Raw genomic sequence first — 11,321 nt, forward strand, 5'->3', positions numbered from 1 at the left:
GCGAGCTTTCTCATAACTAAAATTTCTGGGATTTATTTTACATTATTGTACAAGAGCAGTGATTTGGCTGATTAGCTGCACTTTTGGAAAGGGAAGGCTAGTACTTTCATTGCAGTGTTATTAAAATTTACACTGGGGGGTCTGTTCTAAGAAACTGTGCTCAGGTCTTACAGGAGTATTGCCCATGCAGTTTTGCTTTTGAGATTTGCAGCATCTGCAGTAAGAACAACAGTAGTCTTATAAATCTGAATTTCATTTTACTTTATGTCTCGCTACATCTGAGTTTAGGGAAAATCTAAAAAAGGAAAATATAGATCGTTCTTGTAAGTTTGATCAGAAGTGAATTCCCAAAAATATCCTCCACACCATGTATAAATTTTATCCATAGATTTTGAAGGATATGTGGATCCGAGTTTAAAATATTTTCTGAAGAAGGTAAAGAAGACATTTCCCTCTTATAATTTTAATTTGATATGTATTTGTAAAGATATGATGCAAAATGCAATTTCCCCCCTAATCTCATCCTGGAAAACCACTCCAATAGTTAATCAATGAACTTACTTCCCTGTGTGTGTAGACCGATTCACGATGCCGTGGAGAACGACCACCTGGACGTGGTGAGAGTCCTGCTGTCTTATGGCGCCGACCCCACCTTGGCAACGTATTCTGGCCGTGGCCTTCTCAAGATGACCCACAGCGACAGCATGGAGCGCTTCCTCACTGGTAAATGTGATTTTCTTACATATGAAAGAAAGAAATTGACATTGAGTCCTTGACTTCAGATTCTTACATTTGAGTCTCATTTTGGCACGTGTGATAGATGGCTTGCAAACAAAGCCTTCTGAGTTAGGCCATCATATGTAGGAATTATCTGCAATATGAAGAAAGACAAAACGGATCTTAACAAAAAAAAGGTTACTTAATACCTAATTTAAGATCCTTATTAAAATCGCAGTGTAGTAAGAGCTAAAGTTGGTAGAATGTTTCTTCTCTCATGCAGACAAAATGAAATGCAAAAGCCACAAAATTTGAATATTAATGTGCCTTTGACCACAGATCATAAAACTCAGCAATGCTAGAAAAGGGAAATAAAAGCCAACGCGAAGCAAGGATTTCTTTTTCAAAAAACACACACGCACACACAAAAAAACAAAAACCAGAAGGCACACCGGAGTGTGGCCATCAAAAGGTGAGGCAAGGGTAAACTGTTAAAGAGATCTGTCACGAGCCCGGTTCCCAAAAGCTCCCATCTTGGCTTGTTTGCTGTTTGCTGTTCTTTCAGCGCTCTGACCTCTGTGCAACCTGTTGGTGTGAGGCCCCCTCCGCAAATCCTCCCAACTACAGCTCGACACGTCCGTCGCTGTCATCCCCGTCTCCCCTCCAGCGACCTCCCTACCCCTCCTCTCCCCCTCCCTTCCTCCCTCGACCACCTGTTAGACAGGGAGTCTGAGCCCGCCAGGGTGCGTGCTGCTGCCTCTGAGCTCCTCTATCTGGTTACTTAGCAACGGCAACTGTGTTTGCTCAGCGTACGTGCGGAAATGGGCTTTGCTCTGGCTAGAGACTCTGCTTTTGTACGTGTGCATGTGAGCGCCTGTCTTTTCACAAGGCTGCCACGCTACAGTCTGACGTGTGTGTTGTGAGGGCTTGATGTTTGTACTCGGGTTGAGTCAACACGAATCTGTGCACAGGAGGAGGAGGAGGAAATGAAAGCACACACACACACACACACACACAAACAGGCTCACGTTTCCCCTGTAGCCAGCTGCTTGGCATTACCTGAACTAGTTAAAAGCTATTGCCTGAGAGACACTCGGGGGCTCGTAGCGAGCAGGAGAGACGATCGCGGAACGGAGGCGAAAATAAAACAGGTGGCAGGAGGAGGTTTATGCGAGTAGGTAGACGCCTGCGAAAGCTGGTGCTGAATGTTGAAGAGAACGCGGGTGGATGGATCGATGTCGGCAGGGAGATCGAGCACCGGAGAAAATGAGCGAGTGCAAGCGATTGCTGCCCTCCCTCCACCTGGTCCCACTCATCTGGAGGCCGTTAATCCCTCCAAACACACGCCAGACGCCCCACGCCTCAGCACTGGCACAAAGCCCAGCTCTCACTCTGCAAGTGTGTGCGTGCGCGCGCATGTGCTGAATACACACTTTGCTCTCGCTGGGTGTGCTTATCCAGCTCCCTCTGCCTGTTTGTTTCCATCGCTCTGTGTGTGTGTGCGCACTCGGCGACTGTGTGTGGTTCTTGTTTGATTCCTGGCAGCAGTCTGCAGGCCTGCTCTGCACTGAGCCAGCTCTAACCCAGCGGAGACAGCCACTCTCCTCCCCCGTGGTAGAGCCGCTGGCCCCTGACCATCAGCCCTCCCGTCCTCCCCTCCTCCCCCCAAAAACATTTGCTCTGTTTGTTTCTCTTTTCTCTCTTGACACTCCCCCTCACCCTCCCCCTCCTTCTCTCCTCTTTTTTTTCCTGCGCTCTTTATCCATTTTTCTGCTGTATTCTCCAAGGGCAATTGTATTTGCCTCGTTGCCTGTCCCCAGGGCTTTGGCTCTTGAATAACAGGCTTCGCTCCTCTCCTCTGTCCGTAGATTATTTTGCCGACCTTCAGGGCCGCTCAGATGACGACCCAGGGCTTTATTGGGAATTCTATGGCAGCGCTGTGTGTGGTGAGTACTGATCAGCACTCTGCGTGTGTCCTTTAGTGCTTACAAAGTCTTTATTTTTAAACATCATCAGTGTCTGTACGTCGCACTGGCCTCTTTTAGGCAAGGCAGCTTTATGGTAATGTTGACGCTCACTAAAAAACGATCCGTGCTTTTCCTTTTTTCTGTGTCCAGAGTCTACTGAAGAGGGCGGTGTCTATGACATTTTAGCAGACGCCCCAGGTCCAGATGATGAAGATGAGGATGATAAAAGGGAGGTGTTTGAGTTCGAGTTCTCCGACCGACCTCTTTTGCCTTGCTACAACATCCAGGTGTCCCTCTCCCAGGGGTGAGTATTATTCTCAAAAGCAGATTACATTTTCAACTCTGTTTTTTCCTAAATTCCTAAACGTCTGTTAATTATTCTCTTTCAGGCCAAAAAACTGGCTGCTATTCTCCGATGTGCTCCGTCGGCTGCGGATGTCCGCTCGCGGTTTCCGGCAGGCCTTCCCTCACATGGAGGTGGTGACGGTAGCGGAGGCGGAGTTTTACCGGCAAGCATCTCTGTCCCAGCTCTTCTCCTGCCCAGAAGAGCTGGAGGGCTTCCATCCCGACAGCAAGGAGCTGCTGGACCTGGTGGAAGACAGCGCAGAGCTCGCAGCCCTGCTGGGCTCCACGCTGGAGTTTCTGGACGACCGCTGGGATCACCCCGGTGACAAACTCAAGGACAAAATCAAGGCTGTGGAAAAGTTGGGCTCATCCTGACCCTTTGACCCACTGAACCTTGATCATTATCGACTGCAGTTTGCTTTAGAACCGAGCAGGGGTTATGACGATATGCCTTAGCCTGACCTTTAGTTCCTGCGCTTCGGCCCGACTCTGGACCAGCACTGGTGCACTGTACAGATGGACTGACCTACTGGCTGATGGGCTGCTGAAACATTTCCCTCTGTTAACTGAGGATCAATATATTTGTGACTCAATAGACTTAATAATGGTCTTATTTTTATAAATTAATATATGTATAAATAAATATATAGATATATATATATATACATAAATAAATATATAATATCAAGAGATTTTTTTTTTTTTGCTCACACGCCCCTCTGAAAGATTTTGTATGGCAACAGAGCGTAAGCGTGTTGTCAGCAACTGGATGCCGTGCGTGAGCGCGCGGCACATTGCGCATGTGTGTAGTTGTACAGAATAGTACCGAGGCTGTGCTATTGAATGTGGTATCTGTGTTTATAGGAAGCACATGATGTCCTGTTTTTCTCCCCCCAGCCATCCCCTCCTCAGACTTTAGTGCTCGCTTGAGCCTCAGGGGCTTTTCTGTTGTTGTTGTTTTTTGGGGTCTTTTTCTGGATGTTCAAATGTTGCTTCCTGTTTAGTCTGTAATTTAACATGCAAACTACAAAATTGTATAATAAAGTTTTAAGATAATGTTGATATTCACCCCTTGGCACAGCTTGTACATAACAAGGAGGCTACTGCAGTAAGGTAATTTTTGGTGTGTCCAGTTTTGTTTTGTTTTGGGTTTGTTTGTTCTTTTTGTTCTAACTTTGTAATTAAAATATCTCATAATTTGTATTTATATTTTACAAACGAAGTTGCTTTAAAATAAATATACAAACTGCAAGATGATCTACGCGTCCTGCTCCTCGTTAAGTCATTCATGAAGTCATTTGAATTCTGAGAAGTTGAGCGGTGATGGGGGCCCTGTCGATTTCAATCTGTGTGTATAATTACTCCTGTGCCTGATGGAAGTGCGATCCACCACGATCCTCTATTGCCATCTCTTGGAAATTTTAAGTATTGTAGGTTTAGTGCAATTTATTGCTGCAACCCTGAGAGAACAATGTGCCAACTCCCCTTTTGCCGCCTATGTGGTGAACAGCTGCTGGCTTGCAGCGTCCTCTAGTGTATAAATCTGCAAACGCCACCCATTCAATGGGGCTTCAATTCTAAATCCCAACTTTTGTGTGGGTGCCGATGCTTTTTAATGTTAATGGAAATCCAGGAGGTTTTTGACTGCATCAAGGCAGGATTGGAAAACACAATATGTGAGTGTGTGTCATGATTTGATTACTTGATTAGCCAAATTAAAAGTTTTGGGTTTTTTTCAATGGCAATAATCACCTAATGATCTTCTTACTATCAGCAAAATCAGCAATGAAGTTCTCCTTCAAATGAGCAGTATCACTGAGGCTGCGGATCTCTATTCATTTGTGCCACAGAGCTCTACTGTTGTACACAAGTGACTTTAAACTTGGACTCATTGTTGGTGCCAGACAGACTAGTCTGAGAGTTTCAGAAAGTGCTGCTCTACTGGGATTTTCCCACACAAATGCTTAGAATGGCTTGTAAAAGAGAAAATATTAAGTGAGCAGCAGTTCTCTGGGTGAAAATGCCTTGTTGATGCCAGAGGTCAGCTCATACGAAGCCAACAGTTACTCAAATAACCACACACTATAACCAAAGTATGCAGAAGAGCATTTCTGAATGCGCAACAAGTCTATCCTTGACGCAGATGGGCCACAGCAGCAGAAGACCACACCGGCTCCCACTCCTGTCAGCTAAGACCAAGAATCTGAGGCTCCGGTTCACACAGCCTTAACAAAACTGGACAACAAAAGGTTGGAACGGCACTTGGTCTGAAAACATTGTTGCTGACCATGTTCATCCCTTTATGACCACAGTGCACCATCTTCCAGCAGGATAACGCTCCATGTCGCAAAGCTCTGATCACCTTAATCTGTTTTCTTGAACATGACAACTTACTTCAATGGCCTCTATCGTCACCAGGCCAGATTTGAAATGGGAGATTCACATTGTGAATAAGCAGCTTCAAAATCTCCAGAAACTCTGTGATGCCGTCATGTCAATATGTTCGAAATATATTCACTATTTACTATTGTTTGAGAAATGTTTTCTAAATCCACAGTGTCCATCTTCCATAACACGAAAACGAGAGTGGGAAGCACCACAGGCACGTGCAGTGGGAGTTTGCCAAGAGCACGTATATGTTACTTTATTCACATGTTTAGGTCTTGTAGTGCTGCTGTGTTTCTGTGGCACATAATTCTGGAAATGTATATTTCAGCTAAGCAGTTTGGAGCCAGGTGATAAGGTGAGGTTGTGTTTGATAGTGTTATTTCGTACTGTAAGCCAGCTGTCACTCAGGAGTTACCGTAGCGATAAGCAACACGTGTTTGGTGTCACTGAACAAATAATCCACGGTAACATTTCAGCATATTGTTACTCAAGTGGTCCGGGATGGGACTCAAAATCTCGTCTGGGCTCTGCAGGTTTTTGTTTTTGCTAGACTCGTGCTATTGGAGTTTTAATAGACAACATTTTCTGCCACTGTCTCCTGGAAGATATTTATAATGTTTCACTCCATGTGAAAAGAGACAGAAATGCTGTAAATTTGTTCAAAAACAAAAAGAAGACCACTTCAGACTCTGGCTGCTTTCCAACCCCTGCACAGTTGGCCAATAGCCAGCGAAGGTGGTGAATGTCAAATTGGTAGTTTCAGAAAGTCAGACAGGTGTGGAAAAAGGGGGTTTCCTAAGGCATCTGAGCATTCGGTGAGCATTTCTGACAGACTGCACAGACGCCTTTACGGTATAGGAATAACAGTTGCTATCCAGGGCTGCGGGCAAACTATAAAATATATTTAAAAAATGCAATGCAATTGTCAGCTGTGTGCACTCTACTAGATAAGCAATGATTGCATGCACGTTACAGGGTTTGCTGGACTTGTAGGACTAGCCCACAGCCCCACAGTGAAGCAATCTGCAGTCTGCATCACAACTTCCACATCCCCTAAATGTTTAGATTAACATCGACACATCCGTTCAGGAAATAAATATCTGGATAGACAGACTGCTGTGGATGGAAACAGCAAATTGCAGTACATGAGCATAAACCAAATCAAGTTCTTCAGACAAAGTTAAAGATAAAGACAAACTAATATCATTGTGGGGATATAAGATGATCTTAGGACTTCTTTTTAAGTCCAGCAACATCACTCAGAATGCTCAGTGTGACTGCTTGCTTTTGCTTAGGTGAGGAAAGTCTGAGATGAACTGCTTTCTGCATGCAGGTCGAGAGGAAACGGCCCATTGCAGATATCCTGGTAAAGGTGTCAGACTCGTGTCAGGTGTCAGAGTCTGTCAGACAGCTAATTTAGATGCTGAAGGCGTTAGTTTGTCAGCTGAGACTCTGAAGAGTCATATCCTGAGGCAGAGGTTGCAGGAGGGTCACAACTCAGTGTCAAGAGGATCTCTACTCTGACTAACTTCCCACTTTACTCAACAGCAGGATGTAATTGCAGATAAGGGCTTTGTCTCTGAATATAAACCTCTAATAAGCACTTATTATGGGCACTATTAAGTGGAAAAATTGGGATGACACAGAATACGGCGTGGATATGCTCGTCACCCACGGTGAAGGCTTTGTTTCTTCCTAATTGTCAGTAAAATTCATTAGAATGGAGCCAAGCAGACTGAAAAATGAACGGTTGCGTGCAGCTCGATTTAGTTGGTAATGTCTGAATCTTGGGGTTTTTCTCCATTATTAATGAGCTCCTAGAAATAGTCTGATGATTTAACTGATTTATGGAACTGAAAAATCTCAAGCAAGTGTTGTGATAAAATTTGATCTGCAGTGTCGATAAATCAGCGCTGAAACGTCTTTTAGCCACTGCAACCCTGACAAAGGACAGAAAGAAAAGCTTACCACCCTTACTAAAAGGCAAACCAACCAGGGGGCCATTTCTGAGTGCCACTCTGCATGCATTCTACTTTTCTTTTCCTGTCAAAGTGCATTTGGATGGCTTGTTGACATCTACAGGGATGCAAATGGACACACTTCAGCTTGTGCACAATTCTGACACGCTCTTACTTAACCCTCAGTCATTTTTTTTTCTCTATTTGGCACGGCATTCTTATGAAAAGTCATGTTTTCTCTCAGACATTTCTTGGGTTCGATTTTCGAGCTTTGCATGGAACGATTTGTAATCATTTTAGAATTAAGACAGCATAACGGATACCAGATGACTTTTTTCACCGCATCATCATCTCTGGAGATGATGGAGCGGTTATCTTATTTTGACACAGCCCTCAGACTTAGGGATAAAATCACGGCGACTTAACACTGAACGTGTGGAAATACGGAACCGCCTTAGGCCAAGTCAGAAAACAGGCGTGTGCTTTGCTTTGTGCCAGCTTCTAAACAAACCAGTAGGGCCACAATGATAAAGGTCAAATACTGATTGAACATATCCACAACTGGCAAGTTTTGTGTGCTTTGGTTACTACATTGATTTGGACCCTGGTTACACCGCATTCCCAACAATGCTGACAAAGTGCAGCTGTAGAACCATTTCCGTCCCTTTGAACATCTTTCGATGTCATTTCTTCTACCATACATTTTTAAGTGCTGAGCTATCACCAGCTTTTCTGTAGTCTTTTTTTCCCCGATGAAACGCTCTGATCAAGTCATAACTTAAGAATTCAAGGCGTGTAGATGAAAATGAGGAACTGCCAACTGTAGTTAACACACAACTCACACTCATTTTCATATCTTAGTGGGGACATTTAATTGACATAATGCTTTTCCTGGCATCTTACCCTAACCCTAACCATGAAAAATGAATGCCTAACTCTAACCCTCTAAATCTAACCATAACCTAATTGTTACCCTGACACTAAAACCACATTTTGAGTCTCAAAAATGCCTTCAAACTCATGGGGATGGGCATTTGGTCCCCATAAGTGACAGTTGGTCCCCACAAGTATAGTAACACACACACACACACACACACACACACACACACACCTTCTCCCAAACATAAAGACAAAGTGCATTCGATTCCATTTATTCCTGAAAGACTGAATCTCTAACATAATGGAGACCACAACACCTGCACTTTACAGCAAGTTTGCTGCTGGTTTTAAAACGAAAGTAGCATTAAGTAGCGTTTCTATTTTTGTCTCGATTTGCTGCCTTTTATTTTATGTGTCTGTGTGTTTTTGTCTATGCTGTATATTCACGTGCTTTTTATGTGTCTGATTATTGATTATCACTGTTGATTGTCAGCATATAGTGGTGGTCTATGGGTTTATGTCTGTTTACAAACCATATTTCTCCCATGATCATAATAATGTTCAAAGGAACAAAGAGAAAAAAAACCTGGATGGTTATTTCACTGTTTTGTGTAGCTATAAATATTGTTGGTTTCATCATTTAACTATTAATTTACAGAGGAAATGAAAAATATTATTAATGCCCTCAAATTTACAATTTTATCCACAGTAATTCTAGTTTGCAGATATACGAGTCATTAAAATTTTTTTTTGTGTACAAGGCCTTTGTTTATACACCAGCAAGACAATTATAGCAGAGTAAATAATCTCATATATCTCACAAAAACTTGTAAGCCCTCCAGGGGATATGTTTTTTAAAGATAGGATAAGAAAGGCTTTATTTAAGGCAAAGGTTGGGGTGGAAAATTCTAGTTTTGACTCATCAAAACAACATAGTTATTAAAAAGTAGCTTTAACTGGGTAGAAAAACAGTATAGCTTAATTACATAAAAAATCCCCCAAAGAGCTCAATTAAATAGAAAAACAAAGCAAAATAGAAACTTATTCTAGTTTCTTGCAAGAGGTCACCACAGCAGATGGATCTGCATGTGTAGTTTAACAAAGATTTTTCCTCTGAATGCCCTCCATGACATAAGATTATTCATCAGCACCACAGTGTTTCCTCTTAGTCTTGAGCTTTCAGGTGTGAAGCAAAAATAACAAATAATAATAATTTAAATAAATAATTTACTGCATAATTTAGGAATTCTGTTGTTACAGAAGTTGAAATCATCATCATCATCATCATTATTATTATTATTATTATTATTATTATTATTACAGCTAGGTGGCCAGTTGGTAAAGGGGTTAAAGTGGAATTTGGCTGTAGTGGCTCAGCGTGGGGAAAAGAATGACACCTGAGAATCACAAGTCAAAATTCTGAGAAAAACGTCAAAGTTCTGACCTTAATCTCAGAATTTTGACTTTAATCTCAGAATTCTTACTTTATTTCCTCAGAATTCGTCAAAAGAAAAAAAAAGAAGACATGCCCACTTTTTTTCTTTTCCAATGTTCCTTATCCTCTTCCGTATCCTCCGTACTTGTCAGCTCTAAATTTCCAGTTTATTAAATATCATTGAGCAATCCTTACCTTTAAACATGGCTAAACTGGACACTACAACACAGTGTGGTGTCGCAGAAGTGGCGAAAAGGTGAAGCTGAAACGGTAAGAAAAGAAAATTAAACTAAAAATAAATGCAGCAAAATTTGATAAATGAACATGCAATATGTTAGTTGGGCCTTCAGCTGCAACAGTAGTACCAGCAACAGCTCAGTCTCATAGGCACCGGAAGCTGTTCTTGCTAGCACCATCCATTGAGAAGTGCAGGAGGGAATCCCAACAACAACGTAAGGAAGAGGTGAAATTAGCCTGGTAAAAAATTATATGGAAGGAGATACTTCGGAAGTGAGCGACTCGAGGGTTCCAGTAAAATGAATGCTTACTTTTACTCAAATCCACCATGACACCTCATGTAACATGTAAATTTAAGAATATTTATTTTTTGTTACTTTTTAAACGTTATTTCTGTCTCTAGTGGAGTTTAATTTTATATTGTTCTATCTTTTTAAAAATATATATATCTTATTATATCATATTTTTTAGATGCTGGGTGACTTGTTTTTTCCTCATCGCACTCACTTCATTGTAATGTTGACCCAGTGTTAACCACAGGTGGCTAAAGTGCAGACCTTCCTTGCTTGAGTTGAAGTACAGATACCCGTGTTAAAAGCAAACAAACAAAACAACTTTACTCCAGTAAACCCTGAAGTACTGAAGAAACTTCTTTACTCAATTAAACATGAAAGGTACCGGTGTTGGAGTTAATTCGGCGTTGGTTTTGTGCGCAGAAACATTGGGTAGGATGTTTTTCCAGGTAGGATGGATTCCCAGAACACCTCGGCTCCAAAAATGTACTTAAAGTAAGACAGTAAATATTAGCTCCTTGAAGGACAATTCTTCTAAGCATTTTTGTACAAAGGTAACTGAACCTTGTGCTATATTAGTGTAATAATAAAATGATATTAGTGCATGAAAATACAAATATTATTAAAATATACACTCTATTTCTAATTATTGTAATGAGCTTGAATGGGTGATGCAGAACACATGCAGTGAAAGATAATTTAGGACAATGACTATTTTTGTTGCGTACATCATAGAAAGTGACTACACCACTAACAATAAAATGAATACAGTCAAGGTTACCGTGGAATTCAGCACGTAGGGGAATCCTAAGAGCTGTGTAGTGGCTCGGTATTGGGAAAAGAATCAAGTGAAGTAGAATAGCGCAATAAAATCCATAAAGCAATATAAAACAAAAATTGCTAACGAAATACAGTAAAACAGAAGCACAGCAAATACTAGATAAGATTAAGGTGTATATAGGGTGTAAAGTTTAGTTGAAGTATAACTACGATGTAATAAAATCTCCTTGGAGAAACATCACAGCGACGTTTGGTCGTCAGCGAGTGTTGTTTCCCCTCCAGTCCAGCAGGCGGCGGTAGCGCACGTGAAGTCCTACAAGAG

At 41.9% G+C, this 11,321-nt stretch overlaps 1 protein-coding gene across 1 annotated transcript in view; it reads left to right on the forward strand.

Moving 5' to 3' along the window:
• Positions 1-4,286, forward strand: part of bcor (BCL6 corepressor) — a 28,004-nt gene extending 23,718 nt beyond the window's left edge. The window contains exons 11-14 of the mRNA XM_086266742.1: positions 578-723; positions 2,586-2,663; positions 2,835-2,988; positions 3,074-4,286. Coding sequence (XP_086122868.1) covers positions 578-723; positions 2,586-2,663; positions 2,835-2,988; positions 3,074-3,404 — 709 coding nt within the window. The 3' untranslated portion in view covers positions 3,405-4,286. The remainder of the gene's footprint in view (positions 1-577; positions 724-2,585; positions 2,664-2,834; positions 2,989-3,073) is intronic.
• Positions 4,287-11,321: the final 7,035 nt, after the last annotated feature.

Source organism: Aulonocara sp. 'chitande type north' Nkhata Bay, linkage group LG16 (genome assembly GCF_057382095.1).
Source record: "Aulonocara sp. 'chitande type north' Nkhata Bay isolate Kocher_YH1m ecotype deep benthic linkage group LG16, A_spYH_male_GT1.1, whole genome shotgun sequence".
Taxonomy (NCBI): domain Eukaryota; kingdom Metazoa; phylum Chordata; class Actinopteri; order Cichliformes; family Cichlidae; genus Aulonocara; species Aulonocara sp. 'chitande type north' Nkhata Bay.